The 21060-nt window shown below is 35.2% G+C and overlaps 1 protein-coding gene across 3 annotated transcripts in view; it reads right to left on the minus strand.

Moving 5' to 3' along the window:
• The window catches only part of LOC127843924 (uncharacterized), a 35213-nt gene that overhangs the window by 13649 nt on the left and 504 nt on the right, over window positions 1-21060 (minus strand). For all 3 annotated transcript variants that reach the window (XM_052373823.1, XM_052373821.1, XM_052373822.1), the window contains exon 2: window positions 8351-8477. In XM_052373823.1, coding sequence (XP_052229783.1) covers window positions 8351-8477 — 127 coding nt within the window. The remainder of the gene's footprint in view (window positions 1-8350; window positions 8478-21060) is intronic.

Genomic DNA, 21060 nt, shown 5'->3' on the forward strand with positions numbered 1-21060 from the left:
CTATTTTGTGCAAACTTAAAAAATCTACTTGTCCCTAACCGTATGGCATAGGGCTACCAAATTTGGTATGTAGTGACATCTAATAGTCCTCTACCAAATTTGTTCAAACTATGCCCATGGGGTCAAATTTGACCCTGTCCCGGGGGTCACAAAAATGAACATATGCTTATATAAAGCCTGTAATGTGCAAACTTTAAAAATTCTTGTCCATAACCGTAGGGACTATGGCTACCAAATTCGGTATGCAGTGACATCTAATAGTTATCTACTTAGTTTGTTCAAATTATGCCCCTTGGGTCAAATTTGACCCTGCCCCGGGGTCACAAAAATGAACATACGCTTAAATAAGGCCTATTTGTGCAAACATTAAAAATCTATTTTTCCATAACCGTATGGCATAGGGCTACCAAATTTGGTATGTAGTGACATCTAATAGTCCTCTACCAAGTTTGTTCAAATTATGCCCCTGGGGTCAAATTTGACCCTGTCCCGGGGGTCACGAAAATGAACAAATGCTTATATTTAGCCTATTTTGTGCAAACTTTAAAACGCTTCTTTTCCATAAACGTAGGGCCTAGGGCTACCGAATTCGGTATGTAGTGACATCTAATAGTTCTCTACTTAATTTGTTCAAATTATGCCCCTGGGGTCAAATTTGACCCTGCCCCGGGGGTCACAAAAATGAACATACGCGTAAATAAGGCCTATTTTGTGCAAACTTTAAAAATCTACTTGTCCATAACCGTATGGCATAGGGCTACCAAATTTGGTATGTAGTGACATCTAATAGTCCTCTACCAAATTTGTTCAAATTATGCCTCTGGGGTCAAATTTGACCCTGTCCCTGGGGTCACAAAAATGAACATATGCTTATATAAAGCCTTTTATGTGCAAACTTTAAAAATCTACTTGTCCATTACCGTAGGGCATATGGCTACCAAATTCGGTATGTAGTGACATCTAATAGTTTTCTACTTAGTTTGTTCAAATTATGGCCCTGGGTTCAAATTTGACCCTGCCCCGGGGGTCACAAAAATGAACATACGCTTAAATAATGCCTATTTTGTGCAAACATCAAAAATCTACTTGTCCATAACCGTATGACATAGGGCTACCAAATTTGGTATGTAGTGACATCTAATAGTCCTCTACCAAGTTTGTTTAAATTATTCCCCTGGGATCAAATTTGACCGTTCCCCAGGGATCACAAAATTGAACATATGCTTATATTGGGCCTATTTTGTGCAAACTTTAAAAAGCTTTTTGTCCATAACCATTGGGCCTTTTTCTACCAAATTTGGTATGTATTAAAAGTTCTCTACCAAGTTTTTTTCAAATTATGCCCCTCGGGTCAAATTTGACCCTGCCCCGGTGGTCACAAAAATGAATATATGCTTAAATAAGGCCTATATTGTGCAAACTTTAAAAATCTTCTTGTTCATAATTATAGAGCCTAGGGCTACCAAATTTGGTATGTAGTGACATCTTATATTCCTCTAACAAATTTGTTCAAATTATTCGCCTGGGCTCAAATTTGACCCTGCCCCGGGTGTCACAAAACTGAACATATGCTTATATAAAGCCTCTTTTGTGCAGACTTTACAAATCTTCCTGTCCATAACCAATGGGCCTTGGGCTACCAAATTTGGTATGTAGTGACATCTCATAGTTCTCTACCAAGTTTGTTCAAATTATGCCCCTGGGGCAAAATTTATCCCTTGAAGGCTCCCATTAAAAAGTTGTTCAAGAAAATTTGATTCGTCAAAAAACATGGCCACAGTTAGTCGTTGAACTTTGCATGTTTATGCTTTTTTTGCTATTTATTCATTATGGGATGAATAAACTATTTTCTTCTCAAACTAAAAGTTTATCAAAATACACTTGGAATAACTTTTTAATTATAAGAGATAAATGCATACATGTCGAGCGTGAAAGGTCACAACAACAACAACCACAACAACAAACCTACATGCATGTATGGGAATCAAGTCTTTTTGCGTCCGTTTGTAGACATTATCTTCACTTTTTGAAGCATGGGAGATGTTTATCAATAAAAAATCTATCAATACATGTAAGCAGATGCGCAACTATTTATTTTATTTTTTGGAAATGTATGTTTATAGAGATAATCGGAAATCGGGTCACGAAGCTGTGGGAAAAAATGTCGCAACACAACATTTACTTTGTTTAACAAACAACCTCTACAAAGTTATCATTCCTACTGCCTTTCGGCACCTCATGAACCTGAAAAACTCTTAACTTAATGTTTCCTCAGGCAAATATCCTCTCTGTACAATAAACAATTTCTTCACCACGTTAAGAATCCTGCTACACTCACTTATGCCTCAAGAATGAAGTAAAGTTCAGGTGATCTACGTCATTAGGTATTTTGCATATGTCATGAACTATATAAGTAACAGAAACTTTGAAACCTACAAACACTTTTTGGAATTTTGGAAAAAGATTCATGATTGAATGAAGGAACTTTCATTAATCTTGTAGAACATGCGTAGATTTGATCTTCAGCATTTAAAAATATGTGAAATAGAAAGAACGACAATATCTTTTGGAAAGATAAATGTACCTACGTTATAAGCAAAGGATCTGTGTGACAATTCCCGGGCTTTTTAGTCTGTTTAGTTAACACCGTAGTAACGTTTTCCATATATAAAAATGCTCACCCGTCAAAGTTTAAATGCCCATTGGGACGAGGGATAGAAAGAGAAAGTTACATGCTTGAGTACATTTCAACCCATGCGCATTGCAAGCTTTTTTCGCCTAAATAAACAGTGGAGCGAATCAAGTCCATCATGGCCCCCTTGTTATCTGTAAGTATTAGGCCATGTCCTAATAGGGGTCTCCATGCAACCCCCCCCCCTGGGATTAATTTTCACCCATACCAAGTTGTTCAGTAACTCAAGTAAGTAATTTTTTTTTACTTGTCCTCAAAGATAAACTCAATTGAAAGTGTTCATATCAACCAGTTTCCATGGCAACCGCGACTCAAAATTGGAAAACGGACCAGGGCGACTATATCACATCATTATTATATTATATCTTATCGTAATACAAACAAATTCGTGTTTAGACAAAGACTACACATTGTACTTTATTTTAAAGACCAAATTTTATATTTATCTCATTTGCATATTCATGAATATAAATGAGAAACTAGCAAAATCGGGTAAAATAACTATTAATGATCATAACTTTGTAACTATACAATCAAGTTTGATGAATTTGGTGTTTATACCTAGGTTTCAAGGGACAAAGAACACATAAAGATCGTCACAACTTGTTAAAGTTTACAATAGGACACATAAATCAAACATGGCGTCCAAAATGGCCGCCAAGATGGCCGCCAAAACCTACAAATGATCTCAACTATGTAAATATCCACTCAAATTTGATTTTTTTGGTGGCCATACATAGGTTTCAAGGGCCGAAGAACCTATAGGATCATCATACATTGTTTAAGTTTATTATATTACACACAAATCCAACATAACGTCCAAAATGGCCGCCAAGATCATGGCCACCATGACCTATAAATGATCATACCTATGTAACTATCCACTCAAATTTGATGAATTTGGTGTCTTTACCTAGGTTTCAAGGGGCAAAGAACACTTACAGATCACCAGACATTGTTTAAGTTTACAATAGTACACAAGAATCCTAAATTGCGTCTAACATGGCCGCCAAGATGGCCACCACAACCTATTAATAATCATAACTATGTAAATATTCACTCAAAGTTGATTATTTTGGTAGCTATACATAGGTTTAATTGGCAAAGAACACATTAAGATCATCACACATTGTTTTAGTTTATTTTATTACACACAAATCAAACATAGCGTCCAAAATGGCCGCAAAGATGGCCACCATAACCTATTAATGAGCATAACTATGTAACTATCCACTCACATTTGATGATTTTGATATATAAACCGAGGTTTCGAGGGGCAAAGAACACATTGAGATTGTCAGACATAGTTTAAGTGTATTATGTTGCACAGAAATCTCACATGGCGTCCAACGACAAAAATATGAAGGACCACAAGTCCATTACTTTCGACGTGATGCGTGTTATGTGAAATAGTTTGGACTTGCCAAGATTTCTGGATTTTGACAAGAGGATCGATATTTTTCAGCATTATGCATCACTGAGTTGGCTGGGAATGATGCGTATCTTGCATTAGAAAAGCCTGAACCCTGGGTTGTTGTCAGTCAAATTCTTGCATATGAATAATATGTACAATGGGGACAAAGCGTGCATTCTGTCAACATAAGCCTTAGTTTGCAACCTTGCCACAACCTTCACACAAATGTAACGTTTGACCAACCCTTGTATTGGAAGGCTGCCGAAATCATCATTGATGCGCCACAATGTAGTTGAACATGTTGTTCAGAATTTGAGATGTTTCATAAACGTATGAACAAGTGGGGGGGGGGGCAAAGAATCCCTCATGGAAGAAACTGCCTTAAAAACATACTTGAGGCTGTCTATGGAGAAAAGGCAATTGTGCACATTTTGACACGAAAAGCTGCCCAGAGGGCTTCACGGGACCATCTTCTTATTGAAAAGTGCATACACAGCAATCTTACAGCCGAAATGACCAAGGAAGATCAGATACTGCTGGATCATGCCACTTGTACTCTTCCCTTCTTAGGGGCAAAACGACGCTAGCAGATGATGAATGCTATGCGATTTTGATCAAACTCGAGAGGGCTACAGAGAAGAAAAAACATGAACTTGCCATGACTTAAAGGACAAGCATAGTATGGCTGAATTATCCGCTTATGATTACAAATTCAAGCATATCGTACTGTGTGTTGGCTGATGCATTAGCAGGCAGTGTCCGATATGCTATCCATCTTTGCTGCAGCTGGGTACATTACCTGCAATCTGCTTATAACTACATGTATCTGCAGCAAATAAGCAACCTAGGGGAAACGCACCTGTACGTGTATCGAAGTTCGGTATTGGTTTTCACGTTGTTCGTAGGTGCAATATGTGCTGAGCTGGGCTAGGACGTGAGTTTGTCATCGAGTAAACATTAATGATGTTTCTAATGAATTCATGTAGTCTAACTCGCGGCAGTGGAATGACCGAGGAAATGCAAACCCCTTGGACCCTATCTGCAACATCCTAGCACAACAGTGCAATGCAGGATTTCACAGAACTGACCTATACTACAAGTCAACACAAAGACTCAACAGAGGCGTGAATCAAAGGGGATTCTTCTAATCTAGAGAAAATGCAGACACATATTACAAACTGCTCACCATACACAGCTGACCCTACTCTGAGAAACATGGTCAATGGGACTTTGGCTGGATCAGATATTAATGTTCATTCAATTAAGGCGGTTTGGAAAACGATCATAAGAGATATGATTGGAAAGTCAGTCTTTGCTTATAAATTTACGAGAAAATACAGAGCCAAAGCTATTGGGAATACCTTGGCTTTTAAGATCGCTTCTGACCGTGCTTGTTATCCTGCTCTTCAGTTCAAGCGTTTCCTTGTTGTGTCCAAATCTGGAGATCCTTCCCTTGCAGTCGTATTGTCTTATGCACTGAGCTTCCATCCTGCTGCCTTCTTTGAAGCCAAGAACATACTTTGTACAGCAGATAAGCCTCAGATCGCTCAGGCAATTTGTGAGTATGCTGTAGAAAAATCATGTGAGGCTATGATACACTGTATTCACGAAACAGATGCATGATGGTGGCACTTGCTGCATCGTTGACCATTGACAAGGGCGACTGAAATAACGCAATAGCCGAGTCTTATGAAGATTCAGAAAAAAGGCATTACGGACAAGCGCCAGTGGGGTTCGATGGCTACGAAGACTGTCATTATAACAAGGACAACACGCACCGGAGACGATGAAACAAACGTGAATCATATTGTGAGTTTAAGCAAAGAAACAGAATGCTCATGTAAAAAAGGAAGACTTTTTGTCTCGTGACAGAAACAAGGTCGGCATGATTGCTCTGATCAACACAACTCTGACTAAAGTGGGATGCTATGTTGTTCTGTCTTCAGTGGATGCAGACGTTAAATTTGTTAAATCAACATTATAACGATCCCGTCGTAGCACCACAACGTTGGTGGGCGAGGATACAGATTTGCTCATCTTGATCCTGCTTTACTCCGAAAGGGACAATAAGACCATCTACTTCCGTTTTGATGTAAATAAATAGTCAAAGGAATACAAAGTGTATAATATTAACCTTTTGAAAAAACTCATGCTTATTCAGGCTGTAATTAATCTTCAAGGATTTTTAGCAACGGTAAAAAATGAAGTCTACAAAAGTTTGTAAAACCTGATCCTATCATGAAGTCATGTGCTAGTTCATTGTCTCTTCCAAATGTCGTAAATTGGATTTTATGATTATTTAACTGCTTAGTGATAACCTCAATTCGATTAAAGTGTTAATTGTCTCCTAAACTATGGCGTTTTACATAACAACCATAACGTTTGAGTAACAAGTTATGGACTTGTGGTCCAACGTATTGTGTCGATGGCCATTTTGGACGCCGTATTGGATTTCTGTGTAACATAATTAGCTTACATTTTGTCTGATGACATAAATGTGATATTAATATGTTTTTGCTCCCCGAAACCTGGGTATAGACACCAAATTCATCAAATTTTAGTGGATAGTTACATAGTTATCTTTTATGATCATAAATAGGTTTTGGCGGCCATCTTGGCGGCCATTTTGGATGCTGTGTTGGGTTTGTGTGGAATGTAATAAACTTGAACAATGTTTGATGATCTTAATGTGTTCTGTGCCCCCTGAAACCTATGTATGGACACCAAAATCGTCAAATTTGAGTGGATAGTAACATAGTTATAATCATTAATAGGTTTTTGCGGCCACCTTGGCGGCCATTTTTGACAACATTATGGATTTCATTATGGATTATTTACATATTTAACTTACACTTTGTCTGATGATATAAATGTGTTCTTTGCCCCCTGAAACCTTGGTATAGACACAAAATTCATCAAATTTGAGGGAAAGTTACATAGTTATGTTAAATAGGTTTTGGCGGCCATCTTTGCGGCCATCTTGGTGGCCATTTTTGACGCCTGTTGGATTTGTGTGCACTATATTAAACTTAAACAATGTATGATGATCTTAATGTGTTCTTTGGCCCTTGAAACCTATGTATGGCCACCAAAAAATCAAATTTGAGTGGATATTTACATAGTTATGATCATTTATAGGTTTTGGCGGCCATCTTGGCGGCCATTTTGGACGCCATGTTTGATTTATGTGTCCTGTTGTAAACTTAATCAAGTTTGGATGATCTTTATGTGTTCTTTGTCCCTTAAAACCTAGGTATAGACACCAAATTCATCAAACTTGATTATATAGTTACAAAGTTATGATCATTAATAGTTTTTTTACCCGATTTTGTTAGTTTCTCAGTAATATTCATGAATATGATAATAATATAAAATTTGGTCTTTGAAATAAAGTACAATGTGTAGCCTTTGTTTAAACACTAATTTGTTTGTATTACGATAAGATATAATATAATAATAATGTGATATAGTCGCCCTGGTCAGTTTTCCAATTTTGAGTCGCGGTTGCCATGGAAACTGGTTGATATGATCACTTTCAATTGAGTTTATCTTTGAGGACAAGTGAAAAAATTTACTTACTTGAGTTACTGAACAACTTGGTATAGGTGAAAATTATTCTCAGAGGGGGGGGGGGAGGGGGCATGGAGACCCCTATTAGGACATGGCCTACAGCAAATGGCTGTTGCAAGCAAAACGTTGTTTTAATATGATCATCATTTCTTTAGTTTATTTCGAAATATCAGAATTATCCGGACTGAGGCATAAAATACACATCAGGAATCACAATTACGAAATGCTTCCTTCGCTTAGGTGACAATTAAAGTGATTTTACCCACTACTGCTTATATATATTGTTAGAACAACGGGGAAATTAAAAGCACTAATTTCGCAAAACAAGGAGGAAATATATTAATTATCTGGTATCTAACTCCTAAACACCCCATTTGAATAAATGGTGTAGGAAACTGTGATTAAAAATTGAAGATTTCTAAAACAATACTCACAAATTTAGTATAATGATACAATTATAAATATTTAAAACGAAATGCACCGGCAATAACGATTTAGAGAGATGAACGTTGTTAAATGAAGTTCTCTTTACACCTCCTAATATTTTCGAAAAAAATCGTATTTTCGTACAATCGTAGTCAATAAATAACTGTTATTGTTGTTTTCATCCGGAAGGACAATAAAAAATAGATTCGTTCTCATATTTTGTTTTGTTATGTTTAAAAACAAATTACCTTCGTTCTAATGCCTCCTTTTGTTGTTGCAGCCTTATTTTTTCAGCTTCAGTGCGTTTATACGCTTGTTTATAGTCTTTTTTCGGTGGTGTAACGGCCAGCATTTGGTCTTCATGTGCGTGTTCACCTGTATGGGCGTAACCAGTAAACTATTACATAAAAATGTGTTCGTATGACAATTAATTATCTACATGTATATCTAGTCCATAATAAAATAAAAGACCCCCAGATTCTTTGATAATTTTTGCTATGACGCCTCTGGGAGTCCTTAGGCACCCTTTCTTAAACACAACCGCAGTTCTGCACAGCGATTCCGTGCGCATCACTAAACAGACGTTCGTAACCAATTAAGGAAAACGATGAATACACTTTTAAGACACATTAAATTTACCTGAATTACAACCTATGGAAGTTATTCTTCGCATGAACCCTATAAAAACACATCGATGTTTCAACACACTATTTTTGTTGACAGTTTTATGTTGAAATTCGGAACAGTGTAAATATTCGACATTTGTTCGTAATCGACTTAGGCTACATCAAACATCACGATGTACAAACGATATTGGCAGAAGTTGCGTCCCTTGAATAAGATGGATGTGTTTTTTGCACGTGTCTAGTTTTGCCGATTTTTTCAATATTTTAGTAAAATGGGAGTGGATATTACTACCTGGCGTGTGCGAATTGGATGTTTTGTGGTTAAACAAAGACGTACCAAATGTGTAAAGGTGCAAATATTGTCAAAAGGAGTTAAACAGTCGATTTCTCTCATTTGGCGCCTGAACACGTGCATGGCTGTCTTTTTTTTGTGTGGCGATGTGGAGAGAAATCCTGGTCCGCCTAGACATGACCGGGCACGTAACAAAAAGCAGCCTCTAGAATCACGGGCCTGTGAAGGTCTCTCTAAAGCCACAACCCTCGACACGATACATTAGACGGCGTGGTGACGAGGCAGCGGACAATGTCATCTTATGCCTTTTCTCAACCGTCGCCATCGCCATTGAATACCAGCGGGACTACTCAAAATAACCAAAGTAGGTCAACCATTGATTCCAGTAATGATTCTGAAATGTTTACTTTTCTAAGAAATATGAAAATCGACCTTAATAAACAAAATGAACGCTTAGTCACATAAATCGGCGGTATAAATTCTAAAATTGACTCAATTTGTTCAACCATCAGCGAATTAAAGCAAGACAATGACCGGCTTTGGAGTGATAACATATTACTACGGGAGGAAGTGTCACAAATGAAAAATAAGTTGGATCAGCTTGAAAATCAATCCCGTCGAAACAATCTTCTTTTTAACGGTATAGACGGATTTTTAACTGAAAACTGGGATGTTTCGGAAAGAAAAGCGCGCTCATTTCTAAAAGATACATTGAATTTTGGGGACGAAGAAGATACGTTCGAAATCGATCGTGCACATCGCATAAAATCTCGGGACCCAAGCAAATGTACAATCATGGTACGGTTTACACGGTTCAAGGACTGTGAACTGATTTTAGGACGGGCGAATAGGCAGTTACAACATAATCGGTCACACTCTGTTCAACAGGACTTCAGCGACAAAGTACGTAAACATAGACAAATTCTCGGAGAGCGTATAGAACAAGAGAGTAGAAATTATAACTATGACGTAATACGCTATGATAAATTAATTGTGAATGACCAAGTGTACAAAAACAACGACATTACACAGTCAATTGTTTCCATTGGTCACCCAGGCAACAATAATGATGCACATCACCGATTGGATGGTAATAACAGGATCAACCACGTGAATGAAGACGTAAGTGAACGCATCCCGCCATATGATGAGAATCCACCAACCAGAGACGATATAAGCTCTCACGAGGATGACGTACGCTCCGACACTTCATTCATGGACTAGGAATTTTGCCGAAACACAACAAACAATGACAGCACGAGGAAATTGCTCGATATAAATATCGATAGCTGGAATATTGCAGGCTTACGTAAACGTATAACCAATCTAGAATTTAAAACATATTTATCTTCATTTGATACTATTAGTCTATGTGAAACTTTGGGAAACTGTTGTGGTGAATTTAATTCATAATTAGAATCCTACACATGTTATGATCATGTTATGATCATGTTAGAGAGTTAAATCCAAACAGTATACGTAACAGTAGAGGCATATGTGTTTTTATTTTTAACCATTTACAGAAGTTAAATATAATCTCACGTATTAATACTCACTTTTATGATTGTGTTGTTTTGTACTGTAAATTTTCTAAATTGTTTAAGTCAAAATATGCCATTATGTATAATACTTATATCTCCCCAGAGATGTCATCAATATATAACCTAACAGATGAGAAGAATGGTATACATTGTATGTTTCCTAACTTAGAATAGCTAAAATTTACATATCCCGATGCTCTATTTTTCTTATCAGGAGACTTAAATTCTAGAACGCAAGATTACTTAGATTTCATACCTTGCGATGATTTATATTACATATTTGGAGACATAGATTATGAAGGCAGTGATTTTGTAATGCAACGCGCTAATAGAGATAAATTAAGGGGAAATAATTTTGGAAAATCGTTAGTCAATTTATGATGTGTGTTTGATGTACATATTCTAAATGGAAGATTCGCGAACGATAAGGAAGGCCATTTCACATGTGTTTCAAACGAAGGGACAATTGTTGTAGAGTACATGATTGCTTCATCAGAATTTATTTTTTTTGGTGTTTTTTTTTTATTCAATATAATACATACAATTTATTCATGTATATGATCATACAACATAGTGATTTTAAAAAGCAATAGAGTTCAGACATGTTATACAATATATGCTAATATATATTTTTTCTAAAGAGAAAAGAAAAGAACAACAGAAGAATAGTTATGAAAAATGATGAGTTGTATAAAGTCGGAAGAAAGCATACTGGACTTGTGTGTTTTTTTTTTGTATATTCACAATGATCTTATAAGATTGAAAAAAATATACACAAATATTTTAGAAAGATAAACTAACATTAGAGTGAAATGTATATAAGTGGACAAACATGAGAATTTAATCCGATTCCATTTTTGTTCAAAGATTTGTAATGTGTCATTACTGAGGGCTATTTCTTTCTCAATCTGGATTTTTAGTTTAAGACTATGGACAAAACAATTAAAATTTGGTACTTGTTTTTTGTACTTCATGTTAAAGATAAAATATTTCATCAATATAATAATAAAATTCACAATATTATTACAGTCTATTGATTTCAATGAATAAATTCCGAAACTTACATTTAAGAAAGATAGTTTAACGTTTAGTTGCTGTTGTTCAAGAAAAGATACTAATTGATTCCAAATAGGCTGGATGTGTTTGCACTCCCAAAAAAGATGTTCTATAGTTTCGATGTTTTCACCGCAGAAGTCACGCAGATTTGAGTTAGATAATTTGCATTTAAAAAGATATTTATTTGTAGCTATAATTCTATGGATGTATTTATATTGAAAATTTCTCAGTGTGCTTTCAATAGTTGCTTTATATGGCATGGTAAATATGTGTTTCCAATTAAGTTCATGTTCTCCGAAAAAGACTTGCCATTTATTGTGGGTTTTGGAGTTTTCTGTAGGGTTTTTAATTTGTAGTGTGTAAAATATTTTATTCGGTTTGTTTTTTCTTCCAAGTATGTTTTCTACGAATGTTGTTTGAGTACATGGTGTATTATTTGTATTGATTTCAGATTTAATATGTATGGGTATGCTTTTGATTAGTGTGTAGTACTTCAGAAAATTATTTGAAGGTATTCCGTATATGTAGCATATATCATCAAAAGAGTAGAAATCCTAAAAGGGATCTTTTCACGCTTTGGTAAATTAAAAAAATTGAAAAAAGTTGTTTCAGATTCGCAAATTTTCGTTTTAGTTATGATATTTGTGAGGAAACAGTAATACTGAACATTTACCATGGTCTAATATAGCCATTATATGCATCTTTTGACGATTTTAAAACCTAAAAATTATAAAGCGTTGCAACGCGAAACGATTGAATAATTTGGAGAGTTCTGTTTTTGTCGTTAAATTTTGTGAAACTACGAAGATTGCTTATATAAGGTATAAAATACTTCAAGTATATGTACTCGGCGGAATAGCTTAGTAGGCTAGAGCGTTTTTACTTCAGGACTCTGGCAGGACTCCAGGGGTCACTTGTTCGAAACCTGGTCCGGGCAATGTTCTTTTCCTTTTTTAAATTTTATTCTTGATTTTTTACTGGAGCTTTTACGATCCAATGTTTACATTTATCGATATAAAGCATTAAATGAATAAGTTAAAAAATGCCAAAATCTGTGAAAAGGCCCCTTTAATTCTGTAGTCATATAATTGGTCGACATATTTAATGCTTCGTTCAAACCAATCTTTATAGAAAAACGTCTTATTGTTTAAAGTTATGTCTTTATTGTTCCATAAAATAATTTTACTGCTGGTTTGGGTTTCTAGGTTATGAGTGACATCACTCCATGCTAATAGAACATCAGACAGAAATATGTTTTCGTTTGCAATTTCATGTAAGATAGTATTGCTGATGTTGCATTCAAAGAGTAATGAGTCACCATATTTTTTTAGGATTTTCTGGTAGAATAATTTCCATTTACTTGTATTGGTATCATCTAGGTATCTTTTAACCCAGCTGCATTTGATTGCATTCAAGAATGAGTCAATGTTCGTTAATTGGATACCTCCATTTTCTACAGATTGAATTAACTGAGTTCGTTTTATTTTATCAGGCTTACCGTCCCATATGAAATTAAATATTGCTGATTTTATATCGTTAATAACATCATTTGGTGGATTTGGGAGAACTGTTAATACATAAATTAATTTAGGAAGTGCAAACGTTTTCAATACTGTGTTTTTCCGATTAGTGTAAGTTTACGGTGATGCCATGATTTTAAGCAGTTTTTAAAATTCTGTTATTTAGGTAGTATGTTTTTAAGAACTGTATCCTTTTCATTATTTGTGAAAGTAATTCCTAACGTTGTGGCTTCATCGGATGTCCAATTAAATTTCATTTCTTTTTTATATAGGACATTACTTTGTTTTAATTTACCTACTCGTAGCACAGTACATTTACTTTTGTTTAGTTTAAGACCCGATGTCATTCCGTAAAGGGTTAGTGACTCTATTAGGTTATGGAAAGAATCGTAATTGTCGTTTAAAAAATAAGTTGCATCGTCAGCAAATAGGGACTGTGTGATATCTTCATCAGGTTCTAGTGATATGCCTTTTATGTGTGTATTTGATTGGATGTGATGTGATAGATACTCGATGCAAATAATAAATAGCGATGATGAGAGTGGACATCCTTGTCGAACCCCTCGTTCGATGTTAAAACTGTTTGAAAAGAAGCCATTGTTAATGATTATACTGTTAATATCGGTATAGAATAGTTTGACCCATTGAATGAGACTTTCACCAAAGTTCATATTTTCTAAGCAAGAGAACATAAATGAATGATCAAGCGAATCGAATGCCTTTTCAAAGTCTGCAAAGAATATTAGACCAGGATTGTTTGAGTTGTTGAAATAGTTTATGCATTCTTGGATAAGACGAACGTTTTCACCAATGTAACGTCCTTTTATGAAACCAGATTGAGATTTTGAAATGATTGATGGTAATATTTTTTTTATTCTGTTTGCTATGCTTTTAGTTGCAATTTTATAATCATTGTTTAGTAAACTAATCGGGCGCCAGTTTGATAAGGATTCTAAGTTTTTTCCAGGTTTTGGAATAAGTGATATTATACCTTGTTTTTGTAGCGTAGTTAAGTTTTCGTTGTTAAATGAATAGTTAAGTGAATTAATTAGATGTGTTTTATATCGTTCCAGAATATTTTATAAAATTCGATTGTGATGCCATCAGATCCTGGGCTTTTGTTATTTTGCATTTCTTTTAGTGCTAATCCACATCCATATTCATTAAGCAATCCGTCGCACAGTTCTTTTTCCTCTTGGTTTAAAGCGTGATGTGTATTTTTAAAAAGGGTGTTATTTTCAACATTTTTTCGTTTATAGAGGGTTTCGAAAAATAAACGTTGTTCTTCTAGTATTTGAGTTATGTTTGTTATATCTTTACCATTGACTACTAATTTGTGAACAGTTTTTTGTTCACTTCTACGTTTTTCAATGTTTGCGAAGTATTTTGTATTTCTTTCATTGTGTTCAACATGCTGTGCACGCGCTCTTAGTATTATTCCATTGAGATGTGTATGATAGATTCCATCTAATATTTGTTTTTTTAATGTTATTTCGTTTTCAATGTCGGTGGTATCATTTGTTTTTGTTTGATGCAATTGTTTTTCAAGTGTTTCAATGGTTTTGATGGTTTCAGTTTCAAGTTTGTGTGTTTCTTTTTGTTTAAATGATGTGTATCTAATTGTTGTGTTACGTATATTTCCTTTAATTACTTCCCATAAGGTGTTTTGGTTTGCATCTTTATTATTTTGAACTGTATTTAATATTTCCTGTTTTATTTGTGTTTGATATTGTGTATCCAATAAGATGTTGTTGTTAATTTTAAAGTATCCTGGGCCTCTTTCAGGTTGTATTGTGTGCAGTTTAAGTTCAACTAGAGAGTGGTCAGTCATAAATCCTGGTTTTATGTTACATGTTTCAATAATGTTGCAAAGTGACTCTGATATTAAAAAATAGTGTAATCTACAAAATATTGTTGGTTTTGTGTTTGAGTGCCAGGTGTATTTGCTTTCGTTGGGATTAACTGTGCGCCATATGTCTATCATATTGTAGTTTTCAAGTATGTTATTTAAAATGTTTCTATTTTTAGGATGAGTATAAAGGTTTCCCTTTCTTTTATCTAATAATGGGTTAAGAACAATATTGAAATCACCACCGACTATAATGTTTTTATCTTGATTATTAATTATAAAGGATTGTAATGTTTCGTAAAAAGTAGGATCATCTATGTTAGGGCCGTAAATGTTGATTAATGTTAATTGTGTTTCGTGTATTTTGATATCTATACTTGCTTGTCTGCCAATAATTATTTCATTAAAGTTATCGACTGTGATCCCTATATTATTTTTTATCAGAAAGGCAATGCCTTGTTTATTAGTATGTTGTCCACTAAGATAGATGTCACCGTCCCATTCATCTTTTAAGGTTGGTGCTAAAGTATGTGTTAAGTGACTTTCCTGTAATAGGCATATACTATTTATTTTTCGTCTAACCATTTGAAAAATTTTATGCGTTTGTCTTTATTGTTTAGCCCTTTAACATTTAGAGTACATAATTTAATCATTTAAAAAGTGGTGGGTGATATAAATGATAATTTGTGTGTGTTTGTCCAGTAAGTTTCTATTTTTAAAACCTGTTCAGTTAGATTCTACTATAATATAAAGAAGTGAAACTCCAGCTGCTGGAGCAGTATTGAATTTTCATTAAAAACAATTAGTATATATAAGACATAAGATGTCTACATATGCAAACAAAAATAGAAGACAAAAATTATGGATACAAACAGTTGAATATTCCATAGAAAAAGAAGAAATGAAAAAAATAACAATAATGAGAAAAAACAACAACAATAAAACGACAAGTCCCCAATAGAGACACAAAAAAGCGTACTTCCGTTCGCTGGAAAATACACAAACTGATTGACGAATAGTGATCTGAGAAGCAAAAAGTACACATATTACACGTTAGATTGTATGGTAACTTATAATAATAATAATAATATAATAAGAAGAACTTCTTGAGCGTGTGTGGAGGGTGGTTCGGTGCGTGTGTGTTTGTGTGTGCGGGTGTGTGCGGGGGTGTGCGCGCGTGTTGCTTGTGCGTTTTATGCGCGTGTGTTGTGCATGCACGTGTAAATGAGTGTGCGCACGGGTTTGTTAGTGTGTGTGTGTGTGTGAGTATGCGCGTGTGTGTGAATGTGTGTGCGCGTGTGTGCTTGTTTGCGTACAGTTGTGGGTTCGTGTGCCAGTGTGCGTGTGTGTGCGCGAGCGCGCGTGTGTGTGTGCCCGTATGCGTGTGTGTGCGTACTTGTGTGTGTGCGCGCGAGCGAGCGCACGCGTATGTGTGTGTGTGTGTGTGTGTGTGCTAGTTGTGTAAAAAGAAAAAAAGACGCGCGTGTGCGGATGCGCATGTGTCTGCGGTTGAGTGCGCGCGTGTGTTTTGTGTGTTTGTATGCGTGTGTGCGCACTTGTGTGTGCGCGAGCGAGCGCGCGCGTATGTGTATGTGTACTAGCTGTGCAAAAACACGCGGTTGTGTGGGTGTGTGCGCGAGTGCGTGTGTTTGTGTGTGTACGTATGCATGTGTGCGCGTGTGCGGATGCGCGTGTGTCTGCGGTTGAGTGCGCGCGTGTGTTTTGTGTGTTTGTATACGTGTGAGTGTATGTGTGTATACATGAATGTGTTTCAAACTTCTCGCTGTATTATTATTTTTCACTGCGAGTACCTGTATCTCGTTAGACACGTTATAAATATAAAAATAAATAAGCTTATGTTACAATAACGACTATAGCAAGACTATTGCAATGACAAAAAAGTTATCCTGATACAAACATTTGTTGTGTTATTATTTGTTAAGAGGTTCATGATAGTTAAAAAGAATCTATGCAACTATTGTATTTAAAATCATCTATTGAATATATCTGTATATCCTCATTTATTGTTAAACACAATTAATGCCATCAGTACACGTTTTAGTAATATGTTATCTAGGAGACGTTTAGCACATTTCAAAATAACACGAAATGTGTTGAGATCAAGAGACATATACACGAGTACATTCTTATGTCCGTCGCATTGTCGATCTAACAACGTACGATAACGAAAAACTAATTAGATCGAGTGACGGACATTCATACGTTTTTGTTTGATAAGGAAAAGTTTTTAAGCAGTTTGTACCTCTGGAATGTTACTCTTGTATTCTCGCTTTGACTGTATCTGGCCTACAGTTAATCTAGTTCCGAAAACAATGAACTAGACTTACCACCAGATGTGTTTATACCATTGTAACAAAAATTATGAGCGTCTTACTCTCTATAAATATTGTAAATTGTATTAACAAAAAAGATTACAAAAATATGTTGTCCTGTTTGGAAAGAGGTTAATTGACAACATAAGTGAAGTTGATTTGTAGAGTATATACAATATATCCCTTACATATGTAAATACAGATATAGATAAATATCCTTAAATCACAGTTCATGAGAGGCATAAAAAAGCGCACTTCAGTATAATGGAAATACACAAACTACTTCAAATAGTGATTGAGAAAACAAACCGTATATATATAACACCGTTGATTGTATGGTAACTTATAATAATAATAATATGACAGTACAAATTGTGTGGGGGATGATTCGGAGCGTGTGTGTTTGTGTTTGTGCGTGCGGGTGTGTGTGCGTGTGTTCCGCGCGTGTGTAATGCGCGTGTGTTGTGCTTGTTCGTGTCAAGGAGTGTGCGCGCGGATTCAAGTATGTGTGTGTATGCGCGTGTGTGTGAATGTGTGTCCGTGTGCCTGTGTTCGTGCGCGCGTATGTGTATGTGTGCTTGTTTGTGTATGGTTTGTGTTTGTGCGAGCGCGCGTTCGTACGTGTGCGCGAGCTCGCGTGCGGGATTATGCGTGCTCGTATGCGTGTGTGCACGTGTGTGTGTGTGTGTGCGCGAGCGCGCGCGTATTTGTGCATGTTCAAAGTACTTGACCGCTCAGAGTCTGATAATTTTCCAATTAACTGTCGAATAAACTTGGAACACATAAATAACAACCGCAATGATTTAGGTAATAATAAAGAAGTTTCGCGCGTAAATAAATACAAATGGCAAGAAAGATTTGCTGATGCCTTTCGCGTTTACTTAATACAAATACGCTCTTAAATGAAAATTATAATATAATAATGAATCTCATTACTACAAATATTGAAGCGGTGATTGACAAAATTAACGCTGTATACTATGAGGCAGGCAAAAATATGCTTTTATTACCTAACTACAAACGATCATTACAGCCACTTTGGTGGGATAAACAATGTGATAATCTTAGAAACAAAAATACACATATTTACGAAAATTTCGAGCTTCAAATTTAGCATCTGATCTGAATGAGTATAAGGATCGCAGAAATATATTTAAAAATTATTGCAATGCTAAAATGTTTGAGTTACAAAGACAAAAATAGAGCGGAACAACTCCAGAATCGAAAAAAATCCGAATGTCTTGTGGAAAAAAAGCAAGCTAAACCGAAACAAAACATTTCTACTAGTATCGAGGCTAATGAATGGCCCGACTACTTTCGTAGTTTATTATACAGCGATCAAGCGCTTTGAATTGTTATAAACAATAACGCAGATGCCGTAAACGATGATGTGATTTCGTTAAATGAGCCATTTACACTCGCAGAAGTCGAATTTCAAATCCGTAATTTAATAAATAATAAAAGCAGTGGCATCGATGGAATACCAGCTGAGTTTTATAAAAATTCATTAAACAATGTTACACCCTTCTTAGTATTACTTTTTAATCGAATTTTTTATTCAGGTTATTTTCCTAAAACTTGGGGTCAGAGTATAATTTTCAATACACAAATCTAGACCTACTCATATTATTGGAAATTACCATGGAATCTCTTTAATTAATATAATGTACAAAATATTTGCCGGTATATTAAATAAACGGTTATATGAATGGGCGGAAAGTAGCAATAAATTTGATGAATCTCATGCAGGTTTTTGGGCCGGCTATTCAGCTCTGGCTAATGTTTTTTGCCTTCAAGCGATGGCTCAAAAATATTTGTCAAAAGAGGGGTGTAGATTATATTGTTTATATATAGACTTTAGAAAGGCATTTGATAAAATAAACTACAATGTAATGTTTCAAGCATTTATCAAAAAGGGAATTAAAGGTAAATTCATTGACGTATTAAAAAATATGTACAGCTCTCTCTTTTCCTGTGTTAAAGTACATAATAAATACAACCGACACTGGTTTTGCGGCGAAGTATAGAACCAATTGTCAAATTACTATATCAGAGATTTTTCAATGTAATATTGGTACCCGTCAGATTGACAAGACCAGTTCTACCCTATTTGCATATTTATAGATGAATTATCAGTTATGCTACGTGAAACATGTGGGTCCCGAATTTTTATTTCAAATGAAATACCTGACATTTTATGCCTCATGTTTGCGGACGATATTGCCAGCTGGGCTGAAACGGCCTTTAAACTTCAACAATAGTTAAACGCTGTTGATCAATTTTGCATTACCACGGGAATGGAGATTAATTTAGATAAAACTGAAGTTCTTGTTTTTCGAAATGGCGGACCTTTAAGAAATTACGAGCGCTGGACATATCGGGGTACGAAAATAAATACCACTTCCGCTTATAAATACATGGGATAATTGTTTACACCCAAATTATCGTGGAACGCGGCGCAAGAAAAACTATGTTCACAAGCTCAAAAAGCAATATTCTCAATTTAAAGTTATAAAGATACTTTTGGAAACTTCCCTATTAAAGAACTCTATTTACTTTTTGATAGCATGGTAAAGCTAACATTGTGTTACGGCTCACAGATATTGGGATATGAATATGTAAATGCCATTAAAACTGTCCAAAATAAATTTTGTAAACGCATTTTGCATGAAAGGAAAACTACTAATACATGTATCGCCCTTGGCAAATGTGGCCGACTACCCTTATCTGTTACATATTTTGTTAATTGCATAAAATATTGGTGTAAACTGTTAATGATGCCTAATAACAGATTTCCTAAACAATGCTATAATATGTTAATATCAGTAGATAATGCCGGGCGTACTTGCTGGGCAACACATTTAAAATCTTCAATATTTATATATGGTTTCGGATTCGTCTGGATCTCTCAGGATGTTGGCAACGTAGACTTATATGTGTGTAATTTTCGTCAGCGTATTTATATAATTGATTGCGTCACACAAAATTGGCACAGTGAAGTTAACAATGCATCTAGAGGTAACCATTATAAGAACTATAAATCTCTACTTAACACCAAAAGATATTTGCAGTTGGAAATTCCGCTAAAATATCAGATAGCCTTTGCCAAGTTTAGATGCTCCAATCACAAATAAACTATTGAAATTGGTAGGCAGTTGCATCTTGCATATAATTTGAGAATTTATGATGTTTGTTTTAACGAGAAACATTTATCTATTATTGATTGTGAATACCATGCGTTTTTTTTTCAATGCAGTAAATATGACGTTGTCCTTAGAGAATTTCTATATAACTGGTAAATATATATGGGTGGAAATTCTGTACATGACTTTTATAATCTGATGAGCAAAACAGATAATGACACACTATTGAAATTGTGTTTGTATGTGTATCATCTTGAACAAAATTGAATAAGCTGATATATTTTAATGTAACATTAACACAATTTAATATGTTGACATATTGTAGTATTAAGATGACGTGTTCGCAACTACAAACATGTGTTATATTGTGTATCAAATACTGTGTATTTTGGGCCAACGGCCTTTATTTACTTAATAAACTGAGTTGAGTTGATTTGTGTACTACGACCTCGACGATAGCGACAATTTAAGTCGGCAACATTACGACAGTCTTCAAATATGGTGGATAGAGCGTATGAAAGAATAACAAAGTAAATAAGCAATTATTTCTTGCCTTTAAAATGATACCATTTGCATGATTGAGTTTGTGCTTTAAACA

Source organism: Dreissena polymorpha, chromosome 9 (assembly GCF_020536995.1).
Source record: "Dreissena polymorpha isolate Duluth1 chromosome 9, UMN_Dpol_1.0, whole genome shotgun sequence".
In the NCBI taxonomy this organism is placed as follows: Eukaryota; Metazoa; Mollusca; class Bivalvia; order Myida; family Dreissenidae; genus Dreissena; species Dreissena polymorpha.